We start from the raw sequence: 27,610 nt of genomic DNA on the forward strand, positions 1-27,610 counted from the left end.
TGCGCATGTATTCGAATTTCAATTTATCTTATTATATAGTATATGGTAAGTAAACTACATATTTAACAAGTTACCTTTTCTCTTAGAAAAATAGCTATTTTAATTTGGCCACTACAACAAAAAGTAAATTATTTGTGACATCGGAACAAACTAAAAACAACGTAATTTTTATTTATTTAAAAAAAAAAAAAAAAAAGAAAGCCGAGAGACGCAACAGTGAAAACAAGCAAAACCAAGTGGTGGGTGAATCTGTAAATAGTACAAACCCAAATATTTATTTAAGGATCCCAAAAGGAAATAAGAAACCTCCTCCTTCACTTCATCACGTGACCAGGGAACAAGAGTCCGACAAATACTCTCTCTCTCTCTCTCTGTGGCACAGTACAACAATAACGGCGGATACTCAAACAGCAAGCAGCTTTCAAGATTTTTTTTTACGTGCATGAACTTTTTGTGTCCTCCATATATACCTAATATTAATAATTTCTTATGGCTAATTTAATCACACACATTTTACTTAATTCACATACACAAAACGTCTAAGGGGGTGGTATTGGTTTGAGATTTATGAAGATTTTTGAAGAGTTCAACAAAATCATTAAAAATGAATAAGTGAAAGATTGTTAAAGATTGCTAAAAAGTTTTGTTGATTAGTTTTCTAAAATCTTGTAAAGTCCTCCAAACAATCCCTATATTTTTATGATACTTTCCATGATTTTATTTTGTAAAGAAAGTGTCTAAAATCATGAACCAATAACATAATAATTGAACTCATTAACAATCCTAGACTCTTTTGTTTTAATTGAATAACACAAAATTTTTAATGATTTTATAAAAGTCTGAATCCAATAACTCAAATTTGTTAAGATTTTAAATGACTTTTTACAAATCACAAACTAATAACACTAAATTTTAACAGAGTTTAACAAAATCTTGATCTAATAACAACAGATTCTACATAACATTTAAAGTCTTTAAAACTCTTTTCAAATCTTAAACTAATAACCCCTACTAAGTTGTAGTAGCATCACGTAAATCAAAGGAAAAAAAAAAGAAAAAAATATTTGATCAATTTATAATTAATGAAGTCACTAATTCAGTAAATTCAAGAAAAATAAACATCACTTTTGACGACGACCGTACTTTTTTGGTCTTCGCCACATGATCTTTTTCCAAGCAAAAAAAAATTATACACAATGGGAGATATATAATTAACCAGTCTTTTTGTTTGTCGTTTTTCTCACATTTAATGGGAAATAAAGACACAAGGAGCGAACAAGATTAATTAGGGACCCTAAAATGCAAAAATACAAACAAACAGTAATTAAAATGCATAATCAAAACGAAGATGAGTTTTTGTTCCTCCAAAATGCAAAAATACAAAACGAAAAAGAAGGATGCAAGATTAGGGTATCCTTAAGCAAACAAATACTAAACTTACTCTTCCTCATCATCCTCCTTCTCTTCTTATTCCTTGTCCTCCTTGTTCTCGTCCTCATCATCCTTGTCTTCTTCCTCCTTGTTCTCGTCCTCATCATCCTTCTTCTCTTCTTCCTCCTTATTCTCGTCCTCATCATCTTTCTTCTCTTCCTCTTTCTTCTCAACTTGTTCCTTTTTCTCCATCTCCTTCTCTTGTTCCTTCTTGTTCTCTTCGTCCTTCTTCTCTTGTTCCTTCTTATTCTTCTCTTCTTCCCTCTTCTGCTTCTTAGCCGCCTTCACCAGCCTCTTTCTCTCCTTTTCTTTTAATCGATGTTCTTTCTTAACGGCTTCAATAAGTGCATCATCGTCCTCCTTCTTCTCCCTTAGCGCCTTATTCTCAGCATCCTTAGCTTCTGCCAAAGCTTGGGCATCTTTGTCATCAGCTTTGGAAGAAAATGGGAAAGTTCCCAAGCACTGAAGGATAGAACGGATCCTTGGAATTGATGGAGAAATCTTTTTCAACATGCTTTTTTGGTGTTTTTTTTAGAGAGAAAAAGAGATATTTGATTTTATGTGAGAGAGAGAGAGAGAGAGTGAGTGATCAGATATACTGAGATTTATAGAGGCTCTCGCTATAGTGGTCATCACTGCACCGCCTTAATAAATAATAAAAATATTAATCCACAATATTCGTTTATTGGTACGCTGGCTGGTTCACTTAGCTTGTGTTGTTTTGTAGTCGGTGTACGCTGGTTCACTAAAACCGGTTTTTCTTATATGGTTAGCTAATAAGTTTCCATGATCGTCTTAGATTTCTGTGAAATTGATGATTTGCTGATTACTTCTCTACTAGTACTATTAGTTAATTAAGCATGACGGCGGTTTTAATTAATGAATAATCAATAATGAGACAAACTTTCACTTTCCAGTGACTTGCAAATACATAGGTAAGCATGATTAGTCCAAGTTGTAAATGTAGTAGTAGCTAGGAGTAATTAAAAATGAATGTTACCAGTTAGAAGTTCACTTGGAAGAGATCAGATGATGGTAGATTATATAAGATTAGAGAGAGTGCGAGCTAGTAGTCGTACACAATATGTGGATTTATACGATGTATCATTGTATCTTATTCGTTGAATTATAATTAATCCACCAATTGAAATAGAGAGTGTGATCGTCTACAAGGGGGAAATGGCCTTGCCCACCAAGTTTTTCGACATTCTGGAGTATTGAAACAAATTCCGGTTTATTACCACGTCAGCCAAACTCCGGTTTAAGTAAATGTGTGTGTTCTTTTTTTTCTTTCTAAAGCCTAGAATAACTTATCTCATGCATCTATCTACCATCTACAATGTGGAGAGTATTGAAACAAATTCCGGTTTATTACCACGTGAGCCAAATTCCGGTTTAAGTAAATGTTTGTGTGTTCTTTTTTTTTTTGTAATGCCTACAATAACTACTTATCTCATGCATCTATCTACCATGTACTGGTCTCACTCATTATCTTGTGGAATTGGTCCTCTTCGCCACACTATTACGCTAACAGAAACATGAGAATCATTAGATACTACCCTATTTTAATCTATGCTTTTTATTTAGATTTTGTATCTGGACGAAAATGTACAATGAAAATCAAGGTGCTCCTGTTGTATGTATGTATTTATGTGCTACACTATGTGGCTTAGTACATAGAACACTGATCGGATCATCTCCTTTTAAAAGTAATACAGATATGTAGCTAGCTAGTCATACAGATAGACATAAGAACAAAAATCAAACGAAGTTAGTTGCATTAGCAGACTCGACAGGTGAAGTTGATAAGAGCTTGTTTTCTCTGTTTAAAGCTTATGTAGACATGTATATAAACAATGTAACATATCATTTCATTACAATGTAACTTCAGCGAGCCAATACCAACAAAACGAGTTTTTATAGTGAAGGGACAAATCCAATATTATGAATCTCAGAAAATTTCAAAACTTGAACAACAAAAACGACATACGCCAAATTAGCTATGATCTGTAACACCAACTACTCGGGAAGAAAAGCTTTTAACTGTGGATTCATGACTCAGACTCAATTCCAAAGTAGTAGCTAGCTAGACTATATTCATGACTCAGAACACCAAGTTTTAGTCTTTTAAGTCACACTCAAATCTTTTTGGATATTTTTGTGGAGTAAAAATGGAACCTAAAATTAACAGCAAAACTTGGACTAATAAGTAAGTCAGTGTAGTTTATATTGGTAATATATTTGTAGTTTATATTGGTACGCTAGCTGGTTCACTGTTTATACTAACCAGGTACAAAATTAAAATCAAACTAAGTTAGTTGCATTAACAGAGTCGGTGAAGTTGTTAAGAGCTTCTTTTCTCTGTTTAAGCTTATGCAAACTTGTAACATATCAATTAATTTGGCTAAAGCTATTAGATTATACCACAGAAAGATCTGATTCTTCATCTTTTTTTTTTTTTTTTTTTTTTCTATTATGGTCATCAAAGTAACTTAGTTATGTATCCTCTCATAAATGAGCTGCTTCGTTTCTTAATCGGTTCTGTATTACTAGACCATCTAATCTCTTCTACTGTATTTGGTCTATACATGCTTGCTCGTATACGCACGTGTTTATATGACAAATGCATGCATGATGATGATCTTCTAATCTTTTTTACCATGCATGCTGATTAAATAGCAGCATTACTAGCTCTCTTCTCAGAAAAAAAAGAGAGCAATCTGGAAACAGAACCACCTTCATTTGATCCTTCCATGGGGGAAGACGAAGACTTTGGAGATGACATATACACCCTATAACACTAACAATATATGTAGCTAGTCACACAGATAGACACAAGTACAAAAATCAAACTAAGTTAGTTGCATTAACAGAGACTCGGTGAAGTTGTTAAGAGTTTGTTTTCTCTGTTTAAGCTTATATGCAGAAACATGTATATATAAACAATGTAACATATCATTTTATTACAATGTAACTACAGCGAGTCAACACCAACAAAACGACTTTTAAAGTGAAAGGGACAAATTCAATATTATGAATCTCAGAAAGTTTCAAAACTGGAACAAGAAAAACGACATACAGCTATGATCTGTTACACCAACTACGTACTCGTGAGTCGTGAAGATAAGATTTTAACTGTGGATTAATTCATGACTCCGACTCAATTCCAAAGTAGTAGCTAGCTAGACTATTTTTTGTGGTGGAATATAGTAAGGCGCCTCGGGCGTACAATTTCGACTAGTGATGTAAGAATGCTCAACACTGACAGTGGCCCTTTCATCGACATCCAAGAAGTTGATGATGTTAGAGAACATGCCTGGAAAGGAGCTAGCAGGGACACAAAAAGGTTCAGACTTTGAGATGAAAATGGAGAGGTCTCCAATGTCTGGAGTGTAAACTGCGTTGCCTTTTTCGTCAAGCTTGAACACCATTACACCTTTCGTTTGCATTTTCACGGTACCACTGGCGGTGGCCTTCCTGTACAACTTAACCAAGAAGGTTTCACCGGTAGATCCTGACTCCACCAAGTGTTCGCTCGTGCAACACGAATGCAAAAGCTCTCGTTTGGTCTTGGTCAGCTCAGGGAGGTTATGAAATCGTAACCTCTGTAACTTTGGTTTGTTCTTGTGTGTGCGAGGATCCCATGATGCGATGATATGGCCTCCAGATCCGGTAATGCGAAACGTATCATCTTTCTTGGAATACATAACTCGGGAGGAGAAGAAGCAGGGGTGTGGGATTCTAACGTTGGTCCACCCGGAGTTACTTTGAGCGGGTCTGCAAAAGCTGAGTTGAGGTCCCAAGAACTTGACAGCCACAACACAGTCTTCGTCCTCAGGAGAAGGTGTGGACATTGACACGTTGGTGACGATTTGGGTTTGACAACGAGGCAGAGTTACAAGAGGAGGCAGGGGAATGCGTTTCGGGGCTGTATCCGATGCAAAAGGGTTTAGATCATCTTGGAGACGAACCACGCCGTCCTTCAGAGTAGCTACCCAGCCATTGGATGATCCTATCGTTCCCAATTCCTCCATCAACTCCATAGGCACCTTCTTTTCCAACTGAGTGCAGGCACGGACATTAGCATATCTAATGGTGAGTCTTCCGAGATCCGCTCCACATGGAGAAGCGTAGAGGATGGAACAAGGAGGTGTTTGCAGCAAGGAAGATGAGAAGCCATTAGAGAGAAGCAGAAGAGAGGATCTTACTAACGCATGTTTCCCAAGGCAGAGCTTGGACAGCCGGGTGAGAAGCAGAGACATGTTCTTAGTGAAGAAGAAGAGCAAGAAAGTTAAAAACAAAACCTAATTACTTAGCCAAAAACCCTAATTTTTATTCTTCTTCACCAAAAGCCCTCCAAAAATACAATGAATGTCCTTGCCCACCAAGTTTTAGACTTTAAGTCACATACAATCTTTTTGGATATTTTGGTGGAGTAAAAATGGAATCTAACAGCAAAACTTATTGGAAGAAGGATTAAATACATTTGTAGTTTAATATTGGTTCACTTGTGTGTTTAGTCAGTGTAGTCGGTTTAGAGATAGTCTTGGTCTGCAAGAATTAACAAACCGTCGGAAGTATAAAAATCTAAGCAAAAAAGTTGGTTCATTCACAAACCCAAATAGGGGATATCAGAAACTAAAACCGGTTTTTACTTTTTTTTTCGGAACATTGAAAATAAAATAGCACAAGACAAACAAACAAAAATCTTAGTCCTATTAGTTGCAAATCATAAATAGCTGCAGATGTAATAAGATACTACAAAGCAAAAAATCTCAGTCATATATGACCCTTCTTCAGAAAATAAAAGTGGCTAATTTAAGTTTTTAAAGTTTTTTTTTTTTTTTTTTGCCAGCTAAGTTTTTAAAGTTTTGTCACCAAAAAAAAAAAGAGAGAAGACGATCCAATTCAATTTCTTTAACTTACTCAACAATTGCGAATTTATTAGTAGAGTAAAATTGAAACAAAACTTACTAAAACTTTAACTCTGTTTCTTTATTTGTCTTTTTTTTCTACTCAATTTACCTTTAGTTTTGACTTTTGACCCTATAATTAAATTTCTTTATTGCTCATTCTTTGCTTCTAATTCTTTTATTTGAACATGCTTTTATATTTCTGATCATCAGGACTTTTGATTTATTTTGGAAGGTGCAAATGTTTGACCAAAGAACAATTCTTAGGTTCACTGATCATAAAGTGAACCCCTTTGTTCACTTCTCTTTGTTTTAACCAATGAGAATATGACATGTCATAATATATTTAAGAACCTATTCATTCAATTCCTTATAAAATAAGGAAACAAAATCTGTATACATTATTATAAAATTTAAAATTCAAACCGCTTTTTAAAAAACCCAAACCGATATATAATTTCATTCTAATTGTAAAATCTAAACCCTAACCCTCTCATTTGTAAACCTAAACCGACATATAATTTAATTCTAATTGTAAAATCTACACCCTAATCATCTCATGTGTAAATCCAAACCGACATATGATTTTGTTCTAATTGTAAAATCTAAACCCTAACCACTTTATTTGTAAACCTAAACCAACATATAATTTCGTTTTAATTGTAAAAACTAAACCCTAATCACCTTATTTGTAAATCCAAAGTGACACATAATTTTGTTCTAATTGTAAAATCTAAATCAAACCAATATTTAACTTTTCTTAATTAAAAGTATACATAATTTGTTTCCTTAATTTATTTTGCTTTTTAATTTAATTTTAATTTATTTTTAAATGAAATAATATATAAAAAATTTTGATTGGTTGAAAAAGAAAAAGTAAACAAAGAGTTCACCTTAAGAGTGAACTAAGTAATTTTTTTTGACGAATAGTAGTGTGAGTGAAGGGACTCTATATTTAATCAGCAATACTTCCGCTTTGACCCTATAAATTAAGTTTCTGTGTTGTTCACTAATTCTTTAATTACATTTACAAGAGAGCATTCTGCAAACAGAACCACTTTCATTTGATCCTACCATGGCAGACGACGACTTTGAAGATGACATATACACCCTATAACACTAACAGATGTTCGTAGCTTGCTAGTCATACAGATAGACATAAGAACAAAAATCAAACTAAGTTAGTTGCATTGGCAGAGTCGATAGGTGAAGTTGATAAGATATCATTTTTTCTCTGTTTAAAGCTTATGTAGACATGTATAAACAATGTAACATATCATTTTTTATTACAATATATGTAACTTCAGTGAGCCAATACCGACAAAACGACTTTTAAAGTGAAGGGACAAATTCAATATTATGAATTTCAGAAAGTTCAAAACTGGAACAACAAAAGCCACATACATAGATTTAGCTATGATCTGTTACACCAACTGGAACAACAAAAGCCACATACATAGATTTAGCTTTTATATTTATGATCAGGACTTTTGATTTACTTGGGAAGGCCCAAATGTTTGACGAAATAGTAGTGTTAGTGAAGGACTCTATATTTTAATCAGCAGGACTTTCTGTGTTGCTCACTAATTCTAGAATTACACGAGAACAGAACCACCTTCATTTGATCCTTCCACGGGGGACGACGACGACTTTGGAGATGACATATACACCCTATAACACTAACAATATATGTAGCTAGTCACACAGATAGACACAAGTACAAAAAATCAATCTAAGTTAGTTGCATTAACAGAGTTGGTGAAGTTGTTTTCTCTGTTTAGGCCTATATGTAGACATGTATATAAACAATGTGACATATCATTTTTGTTACAGTATGTAACTTCAGCGAGCCAATACCAACAAAACGACTTTTAAAGTGAAGGCACAAATTCAATATTATGAATCTCAGAAAGTTTCAAAAATGGAACAAGAAAAACCACATACAGCTATGATCTGTTACACCAACTACGTACTCGTGAAGATAAGGTTTTAACTGTGAATTCATGACTCAGAATCAATTCCAAAGTAGTAGTAAGCTAGACTATATTTTGAGGTGGAATGTGATAAGGGGCCACAGACGGATAATTCATACTTTTAAGGGAAGAATAATTAGGTCTGAAGAAGGCACTTTCGTCTACATCCAGGAAGTCGATGCAGTTAGAGAACATGCCTGGAAAGGAAGAAGCAGGGACACAAAAAGGTTCAGAGTTTGAGATGAAAATGCAGAGGTCTCCAATGTCTTGAGTGTAGATAGCGTTTCCTTCTTCGTCAAGCTTGAACACCAAGACATCTTTCGTTTGCATTTTCACCCTACCACTGGCGGTGGCCTTCCTGTACAACTTAACCAAGAACGTTTCACCAGTGGATCGTGACTCCACCAAGTGTTCGCTCGTGCAACACGAATGCAAGCGCTCCTGCTTTCTCCTGGTCAGCTCGGGAAGGTTTTGAAATTGCAACCTCTGAATCTTTGGTTTGTTCGTGTGTTTACCGAGATCCCATGATCCAATCAGGTGTCCTCCTGACCCGAGTAGGCAAAACATCTCATCTCTCTTGCAAAACATGACACGGGAGGGGAAGAAGCAAGGGCTTTCGATTCTAGTGTTGGTCCAAACAGATTTACTTTGAGCGGGTCTGCAAAAGCTGAGTTGCGGTCCCAAGAACTTGACAGCCACAACACAGTCTTCATCCTCGGGAGAAGGTGAGGACATGGCTACGTTGGTTACAACTTGGGTTTGGCAACCAGGCAGAGTCACAAGAGGAGGCAGGGGAATGCGTTTAGGATTTATATCCGATGCAACCGGGTTTAAATCATCTTGTAGACGCACCACACCGTCCTTAAAGGTAGCTACCCAGCCATTAGATGCCCCTATTGTCACAGTTGCATCATTCTCCTCCACCAGCTCCGTAGGTACCTTCTTTTCCAAATCAACGCTGCACAATCCATTAGCATTACAAATCACGAGATTTTTAAGACCCTCTCCACAATAACGAGCGGTGATGATGGTACAAGGTGGCGTTTGCCGCAAGGAAGTTGAGAAACCATTAAACAGAATCAGAAGAGAGTATCTTATCAACTCAGGTTTCCCACGGCAGAGCTTCGGTAGCCGGCTAAGAAGAAGAGACATTATGAAAAACCCTAATTTTTTATAAATTGGTACTCTTCCCCACCTAAAAAAACCCTACACTAATTTATTACAGAGGAAATGGCCTTGCCCACCAAGTTTTTCGATATTGTGGAGTATTGAAACAAATCTACTTGAATTACCTAAAGTATATTATGTACATAAAAGGTTTATTACCATGTCAGCCTAATTTTAATTTGTGCATTCAACCAAATCATTATGATCTATTATAAAACAAAATAATTCTAGCTCAGATGGTTTTGAGTATTAGACTATGAATGTTTGTAGTTAGTTTTTGCAATGGTTTATGGCCTTTACAGAAATGGCCTTGCCCACCAAGTTTTTCGATACTGTACATAAAAGGTTTCTTAATTTATGCTTTCTATTTGAACGGAAATGTACAATGAAAATCAAGGTGCTCCTGTTGTGATGGTAACTAGTATTAGACCCGCGGGATTATGATTATATTTTCCTTAATTTTTATATAATCAAAACTTAAAATTTATAACATTTAGTTAAAAGTTTTGATTTACAATAATATATAAATTTTCAGATTTGTTTTGTTTTGCTGAACAACATATTGATATACATACTATTTTGTTTGTTTGATGTGCATAAAATTTTATGAACAAAATTTAGTTGTTGAAAAGTAAGAAGGTCTATACATAATATTTGTTACATTATAGGATATAACCCGCAGGACAATTTTTCTTTTACTTTTACATTTAATAGTATTAGATTATACGATATAATTTTGTACTGTTCTGTAAAATTTAACCCGTTATCTATGTAAAATTTAGTCGTTTAGTATCCCTCTATTTAAAGTGTTTAATCAAATTATTGGGGTTATTGGTTTAAGATCTGAATAGAGTTTTAAAGACTTTAAACTAGAATATGACCCGGCTAGAGCACGGGTTGAAATTCCTTTATTCTGTTTGTTTGGTAATTTTTATTTAATTGAAAGAGACCAACAAACCCTAAACAACATTATATATTTTTTTTTGTTAATTTTATTTGATTTGTTTAGTGTTTAAAATTATATATTGTATTTTGATTGTTAATTCTATGACTTAACTTATAGTATATCGCATATTAATTTTAGGACTAAATATGTAACGTATGTTTGTCAAAATCATCATGACCGAGAAATTCTACCAAACAACATTATTCCAAGCTTAAATTTAATCCGAGAAATCATATTTTTAAAGTTTTAACCCGTGCTCTAGCAAGAAATCATATTTCTTGAAATTTTTTCATATTATAGTGACATATTATTGATTCGTGCTATAACAAATCAAATTAGAGTGTTTATAATTTTTACTTTTTGATCTATCATATATTTATGATGTTCTTAAAAATATCAGATTAAATTATTTTAAAGATTCCAAATTAAATTACTTCAAAAGTTTATTATAGTATATAAAACTATACAATTCAACAAAAGAAATATATGAAATAAATTTAAATATTCAAATTTTGACCCATTAATCAGTCCATTTTTTTTTGATAAAGTTAGGTAAGATTTTATTTCTTAGTATAATCGGAAATCACTTGTAATCTACGGAAAATAATTAATTTTTATTAAAATTTCAGCGATTTTTTTTTGTCTATATATGGTTAGTTAATTATTCTTTGAGATTTTATTTTATTTTTCGGAATATACTTTTTATGAGGATCATAATCCTAAATCTATATAACCTATCAAATAATTAATCCATATAACCTATCAAATAATTAATCTTATTTATAACATATATTAATATTATATGGTCTACCAATTTGAAGTTGTATACTTCCCTTTTATTAAAAAGGGGATGTTAGGTAGAATCTATATTAACATTTTTGAAGTACATTTTGGTTTACGTCCTTTAAGTTTTACTTATTTAATTGTTTTATTTACATCATCAACCCCTAACAATTTTCCAAAAATAAAATTTCGTAGAAACTCAATTAATGAAACTATTTAAATCGACCTAATTTGATACGTTTATTGCTATAAATAGCTTGACAACATCTATACATTTCAATTTTTCCAAAAACAACTCTACGCATTAAATTTTTAATCCCATAAAAATCTCCAAACCTATTTTAATAGATCTGTAGAGACTGTATGATCTCTTAAATTTAAATGACACAGCCGAATTTGAGTAACAAATGATTACAATCGCAATAATTATTATAACGTTAATAAAGTTCATAAAACGAGAACCCAACTTTAGAAACTCAATAATCGGGTATATTTAACTTTAGCAGCAAAAAATACATTTAATATAATATATATCACGTTAAGAAACTGAATATTATTCTGCGATAATGTTATCAACTCAGATAGAAAAACACTAAAATCTCTCTTTTATTGCTACGGATCGTAAACTCCTTGCTCATCAAGCATTTTCCATGTATAAATATCAACTTCACAAACGAAATACAACACCCACAACCAAAACCACTAATATGACGGTTTTAAAACACGGGTTAAATCACTAATATGACAGTTTGTTGTTATATGGCGTGACATGTTATTAACATGACGGTTTGAATTAACATAAGTATAAATATTAAATATTATTAATTCGGTTTTGAAACACAGGTTAAATCTTTATTTAATTATTTGGTCAATACCACTAATATAAGAATATTAGACATATTAAATCAGAGTAATTTAACTAAAATTTTGTAAAACAATTAAATCATTGGTAAAATTATGACTTAATCCGACAATAGCTTATAAATTACACATTTATGTATTTATTTCCCTATTATTGTTCTAATAATTGACAATCCAAACAAAATTATTATTTAACTAAACAAAACAAATTAAATATAAATAACAAATAAAAATTAAAATGTTATTTTTTAAAAAAAATTGTCCAGCGGTGTACTGCGGGTTAAAATCTAGTTTGTTGTTATTAGATTAAGATTTTATTAAACTTTGTTAGAGTTCAGTTTATTAGTTTGTGATTTGTAAAAAGTCATTTAAAATCTTAACAAGTTTGGGTTATTCGATTCAGAATTTTATAAAGTCATGAAAAGTTTTATGTTATTCAATTTAAACAAAAGAATCTTCGATTGTTAATGAATTCAATTATTATGTTATTAGTTCATGATTTTAAACATTTTCTTTCAAAATAAAGTAAGTATCACAAAAATACAGAGATTGTTGGGAGTATTTTACAGGATTTTAGAAAACTAATCAACAAAATTCTCTAGCAATCTTTAACAACCTTTCACTTATTCACTTTTAATGATTTTGTTGAACTCTTTAAAAATCTTTATAAATAAGAATCATATATATAAAAGTAGAGTTTCAGTCTCTCCTTATTGGTCCACTTGGCAATGCAATTTTAACAAAAAAAAAAATTTATATTAAAACAAAAATTTAAAACAATTAATTTTCATATTTAACTCACATAATATAAAACTGAAATCTTTATACCTTCTCCCTATAAATTATGTATTAACTTTATTTCTCCACTAAGTTGTATTAATCAATTGTATTAAAACAAAACAATAAATTAGAATTATAACTCTCATTTTTCTTAATGTAATTTTTCATCATTTCTCTTCCTATAAATACTCATTATCTTATATAAAAGTAGAGTTTCACTCTCTCCTTATTGGTCCACTTGGCAATACAATTTTAACAAAAAAAAAATTATACCCAATTAATTTTCACATTTAACTCACATAATATAAAACTGAAATCATATAAATTCTCCCTATAAATTATGCATTAACTTTATTTCTCCACTAAGTTGTATTAATCAATTGTATTAAAACAAAACAATAAATTAGAATTATAACTCTCATTTTTCTTAATGTAATTTTTCATCATTTCTCTTCCTATAAATACTCATTATCTTATTCTCTTAGTCTATCACTTTTTCATTCTCTCATCTTCTTCCACTACTCTCAAATCTCTTTTTTGTTTTGTTTTGTTTTGTATTTTTTTTGTTATTGTTGTTGTATGGGTTATAAAAAATCAAATCAAATATCATTGTAAAAGCTTAGTTTTAGAGTTTGTATGATATGTATATCTTATATATTTATTTTAATCTTTTAAAATGTTTATCTCCATTTTCTATTTTATATTAACATCTTATAAGTCATTATTTTCATACTTTCTTGCAATATTCACCACACAATAAGATCATAAAGTTGAAATGATCCATATGTAATTATCTATTATGTCTCTGGTTATCTCACATATTCATGTATCATTTTAATAATATAATATTTAAAGATCAATATAATTATCCATTTATCCATTTATAAAGACTATTTTGTTTTGTGATCCAATTGATAAATCTGCATAGATCAGTATAATATATATATATATATTTATGATTTGAGGTTTTTGAAAATAAAAAGAACATAATTAAACAATTGGTTTTTTGTGTCTTTAATCAAAATAAAAAATGATCCAAAAAACAAAACATATTGAACTGGAACTTAAATATAAAAATAAAATATAATTTTAAAAATATCATTTCACTAAATTCTCTAAAGATGAAACCATTAGTATGAAATCTAGCACTATAAATTAAATTGATGAGTGGAAACCAAAAAAAAAAAAAGTTATCCTTGGGGTTTTAAAAATCATTGAGATTGAAGAATTCATATAATATTATAAGAAAACTAATTTAGTTTGTCACTTAAAAAGTAATATTTTTTATTTTGAAATATTATGTGTAAGTGTTGAGTTTATATCAACAAACAACCAAATCATGTGAATTTTGATTCAGCCACTTGGTATTCCTTTTATTTTAGGTTATAAAAAGTTAAAATATTTATTTATATTAAAGACATGTAACTCCATTTAACTTAAATGTAACTCCTATCCAATAATTGTACATTAATTCATTCCTCCTACTAACTTATTTATCTTTCAAGAGAAAATATTTTTGGTTAAATTTTAATATTTTTTATTTATTTTGGTTGGCTAAACTTATATTCATATTTTGGTTGGTTAAATTAATATATTTCTCATGTAAAATTATTGTTTATAATATATTTCTCATTTCAAAGTTTAAAGCAATATATCATATATATAAAAGTAAGGTTTTGGTCTCTCCTTATTGGTTGATTCATTTAATGTTTTCTAATTTTTTTTATTTGCTTTCTAATTGCTTTAAACAATATTTAAGACCCAATAAACATAATACATTTAACTCACACATTAAAATAAAATTATAACTGAAAATAAAATAAATTATGCATTAATCATATTCTACCACTCAATTTTATTCAAACACAATAAATTACTATTGTAACTACATAGTTCTAAATAAAACTTCCATCATTTCTTATCATATAAATAAGCATTCTCTCAATCTATCATTCTCTCATATTGACATTCTTTTACTATCTCATTTTCATATTTTCTCATTCTCTTCTACAATACCTCAAATCATTTTTCGCTTTTTTTGTTATTTTTGATTTCTTATTTTTGTTGTATGGGTTGTAATAAACAAATGAAATATCATTGTAAATTGTTAATGCTAAATTTTAATTTTAGAGACTACATGATATATATTTTACATTGTTCTTATTTTAAAAGATTTATCTCCTTTATATAATTTGGATTATTATCTTATAAGTAATCATTCTCTCCTCATCTCCCACCAATACCAAATGTTGTTATATCTCATATGTGTTGTAAGAGTTTGATTCTATATTTTAATTTAGAAAGTATTATATATATATATATTACATTGTTCTATTTTTTAAAGATTCATCTCCATTATCTAATTTGGATTACCATCTTATAGTAAACATTCTCTCCTCCTCTCCTACCAATATCAAATGTTGTTATATCTCATATGTGTTGTAACTTGTAAGAGTTTGATTCTATATTTTAATTTAGAAAGTATTATATATATTTAACATTGTTTTCAATTTTTATTTTATTTATATAAAAAATATGTCTTTTATATTTCTTGCCTTTCTAATCTATTCATATTTATTTTTTAAATTTGCATAATTAAATTTAAATTCACATATGTTGGTTTTAACAAAACAATCAACTTTATTTGAGAATTAGATGTTCCTACTCATTTTTAAACGATCAATGTGTAACATATAAGCATTTTATCTTGCAATCACAAGTTTCATTTCCATTGCTTAACTCCATGGTTAAACTATAATATATGTTATCCTAGTTGTAGGAATACCAACATACTTATTTAAATTATTTAAAAGAGCAGATGATTAATCGAAATAAACATTTCTCCAAATTTTATAATTCAATCAGTGAGTGTACTTATGTAACATCCGCGAACCAATTTTTAAGGTTTTGGTGTGGGTGTCGATCGACACCCTTGGTGTATCGATCGACACCATGTTTTCTGGTTTGGTCCGGTTCGTTTTAATTGCTGTTTGGTTCAGTTTGGTTCAAGGAAAATCCCTAAATCGTGTTATAAGTGGAGAAGCGACAAATTAAGGGTTTTAGAGTGTCTTGTCGCCGTTTTCAGAGATAGAGAGAGAGGAGAGAGCCTATTGTGGTGTGAAGGAGATTAAAGGAGAAAGATCCGAATCGTTAGGGTTTGGGAGGAAACAGTTTTGGCATATCAAATCGTTCTCAAAGGTAATGAAATTTGGTAGGTTTATTTCCAAGTCTTTCATCGTCATTCGCCTTTTTACAGAAGTAGATTTGGATTTAAACTCGATGAGTTATTGGCAGTTTCGTGAGACACGTTTTCTCAGACGCGAGTTGGGACCATCAGAGATTGTAACTGAGATCGTGGTCTTGTGTGGTGCCTGATCGTGCTGAAATTTTGTGGGAAGCTTCGTGACGTCTAGGGGTAGCTTTTCACCGGAGCGATTTGATAGTTAATAGTTGGTTTTTATTTTAGGGTTTCGTCTTTGAGACTGTTCTTTTCTGATGTTTCTGTCCAGTTTTGCTATAAGTCGTTTTTGGTTGTGTGGCTTGTTGTAGGGCGTTTCTGGGCTGTTTCAGACGTTAGGAGGGTCTCAACTGGTTGTATTGGTTGTTATAATCAGTTGATAAGGTGAGTGCTTGACCATGGTTGATCTAAGCATGAGATCTCTCTTGTTTGGGTGTTTTCTTTGCTGTTTGTGTTGTTTTGTTGCTTGGGTTCGTTGCTTTTGTGATTCCCAGTGATTTCCGAGGTAATTGGGTGAGTTTGAGACGGATTCGAAATGATTTGGAAGGGGAGTTCGACGTTCGTGTTCGCGCAGATGGATTTTTATGTGACAACCCGTCCGTGGACCCCACTAGCCTCACTGCTAGTTGTCCTCATAGGCTGGCCCTGCAGGGCATCGATCCTAATCTATCACTATGGACTAACTCACATAATCCACCAGTAGGTTATTGGTGCATCAGGCGTTCCTCGAACCCTGGTCCCTCACCCTTTAACAACCTTCCCACAGACAAGTTGCCACCAATTGATCTGTTCACGGACGGGTTGTCACATGAAAATTGATTTTTATGTGACAACCCCTCCGTGGACCCCACTAGCCTCACTGCTAGTTGTCCCTATAGGCTGGCCCTGCAGGGCATCGATCCTAACCCATCACTGTGGATTAACTCACATAATCCACCAGTAGGTTATTGGTGCATCAGGCGTTCCTCGAACCCTGGTCCCTCACCCTTTAACAACCTTCCCATAGACAAGTTGCTACCAATTGTTTATGTGACAACCCGTCCGTGGACCCCACTAGCCTCACTGCTAGTTGTCCCCATAGGCTGGCCCTGCAGGGCATCGATTCTAACCCATCACTGTGGACTAACTCACATAATCCACCAGTAGGTTATTGGTGCATCAGGCGTTCCTCGAACCCTGGTCTCTCACCCTATACATACTATTTTGTTTGTTTGATGTGCATAAAATTTTATGAACAAAATTTAGTTGTTGAAAAGTAAGAAGGTCTATACATAATATTTGTTACATTATAGGATATAACCCGCAGGACAATTGTTCTTTTACCTTTACATTTAATAGTATTAGATTGTACGATATAATTTTTTACTGTTCTGTTAAATTTAACCTGTTATCTATGTAAAATTTAGTCGTTTAGTGTGGGGTTATTGGTTTGAGATTTGAATAGAGTTTTAAAAACTTTAATTGTTAGGTAGAATATGTTGTTATTAGATTAAATTTTTTGTTAAACTCTGTTAGAGTTCAGTTTATTAGTTTATGATTTGTAAAAAGTCATTTAATATCTTAACAATTTTTGGTTTTCGATTGAGATTTTTATAAAGTCATTAAAAGTTTTGTTTTATTCAATTTAAACAAAAGAATATAGGATTGTTAATAAATTCAATTATTATGTTATTGGTTCATGATTTTAAACATTTTCTTTTACAAAATAAAGTCATTGAAAGTATCACAAAAAACAGAGATTGTTGGGAGCATTTTACAGGATTTTAGAAAACTAATCAACAAAACTCTCTAGCAATCTTTAACAATCTTTCACTTATTCACTTTTAATGATTTTGTTGAACTCTTCAAAAATCTTTATAAATAAGAATAACTCACAAACCTCATCTGAAGTGGAGTAAGAAGAATGACCGAAATTGACTTTCAGTTGACTATTCCTATAATCAGCAAAAATAATGACCAAAAATGTTGTTTGTTATCGAATATTAAGAAGACTTATAAGATTATTTAAGAATACATATACATATAAATGTCTAAAAATTACTGTTAAGATTTTAAGAAATATTTTTATTAATTCCAACTAATAAACATATATTATTAATGGAATATCTCATATTAAATAAAATAATATTAGACTTCAAAATTATGTATCAATATTTTTATTATATTTTTAAAAAAATAAATTTAATATGGATAAATATATATACATTTTTCAAATGGTAATCCATTAAAGATTTTGTGATGGTTTTTAAAATGAAACTCGTCAAATGACTAACAGGTATACATTTGATGAGATAATATATTATTTTTTGTTACCAAAATAATTTGCTTGGTATTTTTTAATATACTAATCTCGAACTTAAAGTATTTTACAATTAATTTTGTTTTTAATTAGTTATTAATGGTTTTTAGTTATTTTAGGTAAAAGCCATACTCCCTCTGTTTCACAAAGAGTGTCATTTTGACACATCTTCTTTGTTACAAAAAGAATGTTATTTTATGTTTTCAATGCAGTTTAAAAAATTAAATTCTCTTTTTTATCCCTATAATTTGAGCTAATTAATTAGAAAGAGAAAATCTTTAGAGTATTTATAAAGGATAAAACAGAAATTTAGATAATTTTCTTAATTTGTGTGCATTATATCAAAATGATACTATTTGTGAAACAGAGAGAATATTAAATACACATGGATCTTGGATTCTATAATTGGATGGTCCAATTGATTTTTTCATTAATACCAAATTACCTTTATTAATTTTGAAATTCTTTTTCTAAAACAATAATTCAGTGGCAATTGAAGTAATTAAACTAATAATTTTGGACATTCTTAAATTCGTACTTCTTTTTTACTAGAATTAAGATATATGTATATGCTCTATAATGATGTACATAGAACACTGTCGGATCATCTCCTTTTAAAAGTAATTTGTCCTTGATTATATGGCTACACTTGCTGCATAATAATTTGATTCAATACCTAACTTTCAAACTTTTACAGAGCCATAAAATTTATCGAAAGATGCATATGAGTGGCACATGTAGTCAAAACATAACTATTTGGTCAATTAAAAAAAAAAAACATAACTATTTGGACTTAAAGTAGATTTGAAGTTTTTTTTTTTTTTTTCAACAAAAAGAACGAGTTAATTAGGTGGAAAATTGTCTACAAACAACATATAAAGCAAAGAAAGACGCTCTTGACGCACCAGAAAATCTGCTCTTACATTTGCATTTCGAGAGATAAAAGATAAAGAGAAAGTTGAAAATTCCTCTCTGTCCCTGTCGAGCTGAATGTTGTCAAGGTACACCGGAAAAGTCGGTCAGTCCGAAGGCGAAAACATCATATTCACCAAGTCTGAACAATCCGTGTAAAAAGCTACATCTCGGAGGTCAATGCCAATCATAAGATAGAAAAATAATCTGTCTTTCTTATAAGAAGTTTACTTAAAATAACCAAAAATTATAAGAATGGCTCTCTTCTCATAACATTGAAAAACAAAGAGCATCCTGGGAACAGAACCACCTTCATTTGATTAGTCATACAGATCATGGACATAAGACCAAAATCAAACCAATTGTTTCAAACTAAGGTAGTCGCATTAACTGAGTCGGTGAAGTTGTTAATTAAGAGTTTGTTTTTTTTTTCTGTTTAAGCTTATATGCATGCAGACTCGTATATACACTACACAACCATGTAACATATATCATTTGATCTATACATGCTTGCTTGTATGTGTTTTTATACTTACTAGTGTCAGATTTATATCACAAATGCAATCTCTAGAGTTTTTGATTCTTCTTTCTTGGAGTGTTTTTTCTTACCATGCATGCATGCATGATGATGATCTTCTATTTGGCATTACATCTCTCACACTTTTATATTGTCAGATTGCATTCCCAGGCTGGTAACTTGTAGAACAGCTGATTCAACAACAGCATTACTTGCTTCTTTTGTCATAAAATTGAAAACTAGAGAGCATTCTCGAAACAGAACCAGTTTCATTTGATCCTTCCTTGTCGGACGACGACTTTGGAGATGAATATACACACTATAACACTAACAGATGTTCGTAACTAGCTAGTCATACAGATAGACATAAGAAAAAAATCAAACTAAGTTAGTTGCATTAGCAGAGTCGATCGGTGAAGTTGATAAGAGCTTGTTTTCTCTGTTTAAAGCTTATTCAGACATGTATATAAACAATGTGACATATCATTTTATTACAAATCAAGAGTTGAGGAGTTTGAAATGATGAATGATTGCTGCTAACTGGATTTAAACATAATGCAGTTGGAAGAGACATGATATCACAAATCTTCTCCTAGACAATATGCATATCATCAATCTTAAAGAGAAAAGACTACAGACTCAGACTCAGATTTAAACTACTAGCTAGACTATTTTTTGTGGTGGAATATAGTAAGGCGCCCCGGGCGTACAATTTCGACTAGTGATGTAAGAATGATTAACACTGCCAGATGCGCTTTCGTCGACATCCAAGACGTTGACGATGTTAGAGCCCAATCCAGGAAAGGAGCTAGCAGGGACACAAAAAGGTTCAGACTTTGAGATGAAAATGGAGAGGTCTCCAATGTCTGGAGTGTAAACTGCGTTGCCTTTTTCGTCAAGCTTGAACACCATTACACCTTTCATTTGCATTTTTACGGTACCACTGGCGGTGGCCTTCCTGTACAACTTAACCAAGAAGGTTTCACCGGTAGATCCTGACTCCACCAAGTGTTCGCTCGTGCAACACGAATGCAAAAGCTCTCGTTTGGTCTTGGTCAGCTCAGGGAGGTTAAGAAATCGTAACCTCTGTAACTTTGGTTTGTTCTTGTGTGTGCGAGGATCCCATGATGCGATGATATGGCCTCCAGATCCGGTAATGCGAAACGTATCATCTTTCTTGGAATACATAACTCGGGAGGAGAAGAAGCAGGGGTGTGGGATTCTAATGTTGGTCCACCCGGAGTTACTTTGAGCGGGTCTACAGAAGCTGAGCTGAGGTCCCAAGAACTTGACAGCCACAACACAGTCTTCGTCCTCAGGAGAAGGTGTGGAAATTGACACGTTGGTGACGATTTGGGTTTGACAACGAGGCAGAGTTACAAGAGGAGGCAGGGGAATGCGTTTAGGATCTGTATACGATGCATGTGGGTTTAGATCATCTTGGAGACGAACCACGCCGTCCTTCAGAGTAGCTACCCAACCATTGGATGATCCTATCGTTCCCAATTCCTCCATCAACTCCATAGGCACCTTCTTTTCCAAATGAGTGCAGACACGGTCATTAGCATTACTAGTGGTGAGTTTTCCGAGATCCGCTCCACATGGATAAGCGTTGACGATGGAACAAGGAGGTGTTTGCAGCAAGGAAGATGAGAAGCCATTAGAGAGAAGCAGAGGAGAGGATCTTACTAACGCAGGTTTTCCAAGGCAGAGCTTGGACAGCCGGGTGAGAAGCAGAGCCATTAATAAGCTGTTCTTAGTGAAGAAGAGCAACAGAGTTAAAAACAAAACCTTATTACTTAGCGAAAACGCCGAAAAGAAACCCTAATATTCATTATTCTCCACCAAAAGCCCTCCATTAATACAATGAATGGCCTTGCCCACCAAGTTTTAGACTTTTAAGTCACACACAATCTTTTTGGATATTTTACACAATCTTTTTGGATATTTTGGTGGAGTAAAAATGGAACCTAACAGCAAAACTTTTTGGAAGAAGGATTAATACATTTGTAGTTCACTTGTGTGTTTAGTGATTTTTGTCAGTGTAGTCGGTTTCACTACACGAAAACACGGTGTTTGGGACTACTTTTTGTGACTGAATTTATAGTCGCAAACTTTTGTGACTACTTTGTGACACTTTTGCCACGGACTAACGATGACGAATACAATGGACGTAAAACAGTCGCAAATTTACGGCGACTAACTGTAGTCGCTAACTCGTTGCTATTATGCGACTACTTTGGGACATTTTATCGAGAAAAAATAGAGCGTCGCAAAATAATTGCAATTTATGACAAACTATAAACTGAAGATTAAGTCAGTAAAGTTAGTCGCAAAGATGTCTTTAAATCACGACGTATTTGCCACTTTTGTTTTGCTTTTAATTTTATTGTCACAAATTAGTCGGTGACTATGTCGGTAAAAAACGTGGTAAATGTGGTAGTGTGGATTTGTACTGAACTTTTGTGACCCTTTTTTGAGTCTCTATTACGTGGTAAAACAGTGACAAATGCGTCGTTATTTGCGACACATCCGTTCGTTGTTGCAAAAGAGTCGCAAAGCAGTCACTTATTGATGTCGGCAAAAAACGTGATAAATGTTTCAGTTTGCGTTTGTATTGAGCTGTTTCGAGCTTTAATTTGTCTCAATTATGTAGTTTTTAGTTACAAAGGAGTCCTTATTTGCGACTGTTTTTACTGGAGTCGCAAAGTAGTCGCAAAATTTATACTATATATAACGCATCACTCTCACCATTCCATTCATATCACTCTCATTCATTTCTAAGTAGAGAGACGGAATAAAAAAAAAGTAGTGAAAAAAAGATTTTTTTTTTTTTTTAGAAGAGAAGAAAAAAAAAGAGAGAAAGAAGATTTGTTTTTTTAGAAGAAAAGAAAAAAAAAAGCTATGTGGAATTCATCTCGAGAGTGGATGTATAATCGGATCGATGGAAGAACAAATAATATCTCTAAAGAATTTTTGGCGGGAGTTGAGCAGTTCATGAATTTCGCAAACAGCCAGCCTATGGCACAAAACAGTGGAGGTAGGTTTTACTGTCCTTGCGTAAAATGTCAGAACGATGTTATTTTGCATGGTACGACAATATCTAATCATTTGCATAGTAAAGGATTTATGCCAAATTATTATGTATGGTCTGAACATGGTGAAGATTATGACGTGCTAGGGGTAGGAACTAGTAGTCATTATCCTAATACAAATTATACTAGTACTAGTAGTCAGCATGGTAGTCAACCTGGTAGTCAGCCAATAGGATTTGAGGGAAATGTATATGCTGAGATGGTGAATGATGCATTTCATGGTACCACGCCTTTTAATGAGTATCATGAGTATGAAAGTGGATATGATCATGGATATGATCATATCCATGAAGAACCCACTGAAGAGGCGAAACGGTTCTATGACATGTTAGATGCTGCAAATAGTCCACTTTATGATGGATGTCATGAAGGTCATTCGCAACTATCATTGGCGTCTAGGTTCATAAACATCAAGGTTGATAATAATTTGTCTGAGGCATGCATGGACGATTGGGCTGAATTGTTTACGGAGGTTTTACCAGAGGGTAATCAAGCTACTGGTTCATACTACGAGACAGAGAATTTAGTTCGAAAGATAGGATTGCCATACCATACAATTGATGTATGTATAGAGAATTGTATGATATTTTGGAAAGAAGATGGGAATTTGGAGCATTGCAAGTTCTGTGGGAAGCCAAGGTACAAAAGTAGTGGGGGTAGAACTAGAATACCCTTCAGTCGTATGTGGTATCTACCTATTGCAGATAGATTGAAGAGGATGTACCAATCAGAGAAGACCGCATCATCAATGAGATGGCATGCTGAGCATGATTCAGAAGATGGAGTAATGTGTCATCCATCTGATGCGCCTGAATGGAAGAATTTCCAACATTTACATCCCACATTTGCGCAAAAGCCACGAAACGTTTACCTTGGGTTATGTACAGATGGTTGTAATCCATTTGGGGTCTCCAAAAATCATACTTTGTGGCCTGTGATCTTAACTCCATACAACCTACCTCCGGATATGTGCATGAACAGCGAGTATTTATTTCTTACGATTCTGAACTCCGGACCAAACCACCCACGAGCCAGCCTTGATGTTTTCCTCCAACCATTAATCGATGAGTTAAAGGAGTTATGGTATAATGGGGTTGAGGCTTATAATATCTCACTAAATCAAAATTTCAACATGAAAGTTGTTCTTATGTGGACAATAAGCGATTTTCCAGCATACGGTATGTTGTCGGGATGGACGACACATGGAAGATTAGCATGTCCAATTTGTATGGATGACACTGGTGCTTTTCAATTACCAGCTGGGAGGAAAACATGTTGGTTTGACTGTCATAGGAGATTTCTTCCTACAAGTCATCCGATGCGGAAGAATAAAAAGGACTTTCTGAAGGGAAAGATTCATTGAATGACAAGCCACCAGCATCTCTGAGTAGTCAAGCTATCTATGAGCGTATAAGGAAAGCCAAAGCACCTAAAACATCTATTTGCGGTGGGAATGGTCACGAAAAGAAAGTTAAAGGCTACGGAAGATGGCATAATTGGCATAAAGAAAGCATATTATGGCAGTTACCGTACTGGGTCGATCTGAATTTAAGGCACAACCTGGATTTGATGCACGTCGAGAAAAATGTCTTTGATAACTTGATGTACACCACTATGAATGTAAAAGATAGATCGAAAGACAACGTGCAGTCAAGATTGGATATTGCAAGATTTTGTTCCCGGCAAGATTTACATCTAGATGCTCAAGGGAGAGCCCCATTCCCTATTTGGAGATTGAAAACCAAAGCGAAAGAGGCTTTATTAAAATGGGTAAAAGAAGATGTTAGATTCCCAGACGGATATGTCGCAGATTTAGCTAGCTGTGCTGACATGAAAAATGGAAAGTTTTCGGGAATGAAGAGTCATGACTGCCATGTGTTTATGGAACGATTGCTTCCGTTCATATTTGCAGAGCTTTTACCGCGTAATGTCCACCTGGCGATTTCAGGTATATAAATTAAACATTTAATTTGGTTTAGTTGTTGATATTATATTTATATGTAACAACATAACATGTTATAACTTTGTAGGGATTGGAGCATTTTTCCGCGACCTATGTAGTAGAACATTGGAGCAATCCCGCCTCGAAATTCTGAAGGATAATATTGTCATGATCTTGTGTAATTTGGAGAAAATCTTCCCTCCTTCATTCTTTGATGTAATGGAGCACCTCCCTATTCACCTACCTTATGAAGCACAACTTGGTGGTCCTGTGCAATATAGGTGGATGTATCCTTTCGAAAGGTTTTTTTAACGTTTAAAAGGGAAAGCGAAGAACAAAAGATATCCAGCTGGCTCAATAGTTCAATCCTACTTGAATGATGAGATATCTTATTTCTCAGAACACTATTTCGCTTCACACATTTCTACAACAAGGAGAAGAAGGTAAAACTTCAAATATGATTATTGAATTTTTCTATCAACTTCTAAAATTGTGAAAAAGTTTTACAAAATAAACTTTAACAGGTTAATTCGGCATGAAGAAGGTGAAGTACCTGTATATCCTATACAAGTACCAGATATATTCACTCAAATTGGTCGTCCAGGCGGAAAAAGTAGTGAATTTTGGTTAACTGAAAAAGATTATAAATGTGCACACGCATATGTTCTGCGCAATTGTGATTATTTCCAGCAACATGAGAGGTATTTTTGATTTACCAAGTATATTTATAACCATATGTTCTTAGGTAAACTTTAAAATATTTACTTTTTGTTGATAAAATACAGATTGTTGGAGGCGCAAATTCGATATGAATATCCAAAACTATCTGATGAAGATGTTAGGTCGAAAAGAGAAGAAGATTTCCATGAATGGATTAAGCAATATGTATGTTTTACTATCCACCAATTAATTATATCAACATGATAAATATTGTGATCTAAAATTTTGTATATATATTTGGCACAGGTGCGTGGTGGTTTTGAAAGTTTTCCTCCATGGGTCCATGAAATCGTGGACGGTCCTGAAAATAAAGTTAAGTCTTGGCCTATATATTTTACAAGAGGTTATCTGTTTCACACAAAAGCTCACGGTCTCACTAAAAAAACAATGAATTATGAGGTATGTGTCCGAGGACAAACTTATTCCAATTCATCTGGCGAGGACGATTTTTACGGGACCATTGAAAATATCATAGAGCTTACCTATCCAGGATTTTTGAATTTACGGGTCACACTTTTCTATTGTGAATGGTATGACTCTACAATTGACAAAGGCACTCGAATACGCGATGGAGGCATTGTTGACGTGTTGTCATCAAGGAGATACCGACATTATGAACCGTTTATATTAGGTAATGTTCTATTTTAAATATATATTTATAGATATATATACATCTAATTGAGAACCATTTTTTATGTGTAGGTTCTCAAGCTGATCAAGTTTGTTATCTTTCATATCCTCACACTAAACGACCTCGAAAACTTTGGCTCAACGTTCTGAAAGTTAATCCAAGGCATGCTGTACAAGGGAACTTAAAACAAAAGGAGGTTGTTATATTGCAGCAAACAGTTGATGATGGAATGACAGATTCAATAGAGGAGATCATAGTTGACAGTTTCGTAGATGGTAATCAGCCTAATGAAGAACTTGATTTTGAGATCAACGATGCTGAACAAGAAGACGAATTTCGTGGCAACTACTCGTCGTCGTCTTCGTCTTCAGATGAGGATGAAGATCAAGAAGATGAAAATGAGGAATATGAATAATTTTCATGTTTATTATTTGTGTATTTGTAATTTTATTGAAATCGCAAACACTAGTGTTATTATAATTTTATTGAAATTTCGATGATGTTTTCTCTCTAATTTTATCAATATTTTATAGTCAGAAAAACGTCATAAATTGAGACTATAGTGCGACTGTTATGTTTTGTCTAATATTTTTTTGGTTAAAAAATCTTAACACAAAATTAGACTAATATTTTATTGTCACAAAGACGTCACAAATTGAGACTATATTGTGACTGAACTTATATTTTGCGACTGTTTTGTCACTAAAGTGATTGTGCATCTGTTTCTGTCAGTCGCAATAGAGTCTTAAAGTACAACGGTTTAGCGAGTATCTTACATTAATTTTAGAATTTTACAAATTTGAGTACAAAAAATGTCAACTTATACATTTCTACTTATATGTGACATCTAATATTTACTAAATTTCTATAATCACATAAATAAAACACCAAATTAGACAATTATGTTTATATCCTCCAACACATGTATTAGGGTTACATGTGTTTAATTAAGTTAGAGTAGTGAAGGTTGTATATATTTACAAAAACATATAAAAATTATTATGTTTGATATTTTATCAAAACTAAACTCTTAAATGAGAGTATACATGATCAAAGGGTCATGTCTAATATGTTTTTGGTTATAAAATCTTAACACAAAATTAGACTAATATTTTATTGTCACAAAGACGTCACAAATTGAGACTATATTGTGACTGAACTTATATTTTGCGACTGTTTTGTCACTAAAGTGATTGTGCATCTGTTTCTGTCAGTCGCAATAGAGTCTTAAAGTACAACGGTTTAGCGAGTATCTTACATTAATTTTAGAATTTTACAAATTTGAGTACAAAAAATGTCAACTTATACATTTCTACTTATATGTGACATCTAATATTTACTAAATTTCTATAATCACATAAATAAAACACCAAATTAGACAATTATGTTTATATCCTCCAAC

The 27,610-nt window shown here is 32.7% G+C and overlaps 3 protein-coding genes and 1 pseudogene across 4 annotated transcripts; 1 reads left to right on the forward strand and 3 right to left on the reverse strand.

Annotated features, from left to right (window-relative positions):
* Window positions 1-4,613: 4,613 nt before the first annotated feature.
* Window positions 4,614-5,693, reverse strand: LOC104754900 (uncharacterized). The gene has a single exon (XM_010477191.2). It carries the CDS (start codon window positions 5,691-5,693, stop codon window positions 4,614-4,616), a length of 1,080 nt encoding a protein of 359 aa, XP_010475493.2.
* A 2,520-nt stretch (window positions 5,694-8,213) lies between these two features.
* LOC104754909 (uncharacterized) lies at window positions 8,214-9,469 on the reverse strand. Its single transcript, XM_010477202.2, has one exon. The coding sequence runs from the start codon at window positions 9,467-9,469 to the stop codon at window positions 8,381-8,383; it is 1,089 nt and encodes a 362-aa protein (XP_010475504.2). The 3' UTR covers window positions 8,214-8,380.
* An 11,014-nt stretch (window positions 9,470-20,483) lies between these two features.
* LOC104754920 (uncharacterized) lies at window positions 20,484-21,572 on the reverse strand. The gene has a single exon (XM_010477213.2). It carries the CDS (start codon window positions 21,561-21,563, stop codon window positions 20,484-20,486), a length of 1,080 nt encoding a protein of 359 aa, XP_010475515.2. The 5' UTR covers window positions 21,564-21,572.
* Window positions 21,573-22,146: 574 nt separating this feature from the next.
* On the forward strand, window positions 22,147-26,763 carry LOC147949131 (uncharacterized; annotated as a pseudogene). Its single transcript, XR_015568980.1, has 8 exons — window positions 22,147-24,863; window positions 24,946-25,300; window positions 25,382-25,558; window positions 25,643-25,742; window positions 25,824-25,976; window positions 26,131-26,197; window positions 26,280-26,571; window positions 26,742-26,763. The product of XR_015568980.1 is annotated as an uncharacterized LOC147949131 (transcript).
* The last annotated feature ends 847 nt before the right edge of the window (window positions 26,764-27,610 follow it).

The sequence above is a fragment of the Camelina sativa genome, chromosome 2, assembly GCF_030686135.1.
Source record: "Camelina sativa cultivar CO46 ecotype springtype chromosome 2, ASM3068613v1".
NCBI classification, from domain to species: Eukaryota; Viridiplantae; Streptophyta; class Magnoliopsida; order Brassicales; family Brassicaceae; genus Camelina; species Camelina sativa.

Bases quoted from the DNA above. Each gene is read 5' to 3' on its own strand.
- LOC104754909 (XM_010477202.2), bottom strand. From the start codon at position 9,469: ATGTCTCTTCTTCTTAGCCGGCTACCGAAGCTCTGCCGTGGGAAACCT.
- LOC104754920 (XM_010477213.2), bottom strand. From the start codon at position 21,563: ATGGCTCTGCTTCTCACCCGGCTGTCCAAGCTCTGCCTTGGAAAACCT.
- LOC104754900 (XM_010477191.2), bottom strand. From the start codon at position 5,693: ATGTCTCTGCTTCTCACCCGGCTGTCCAAGCTCTGCCTTGGGAAACAT.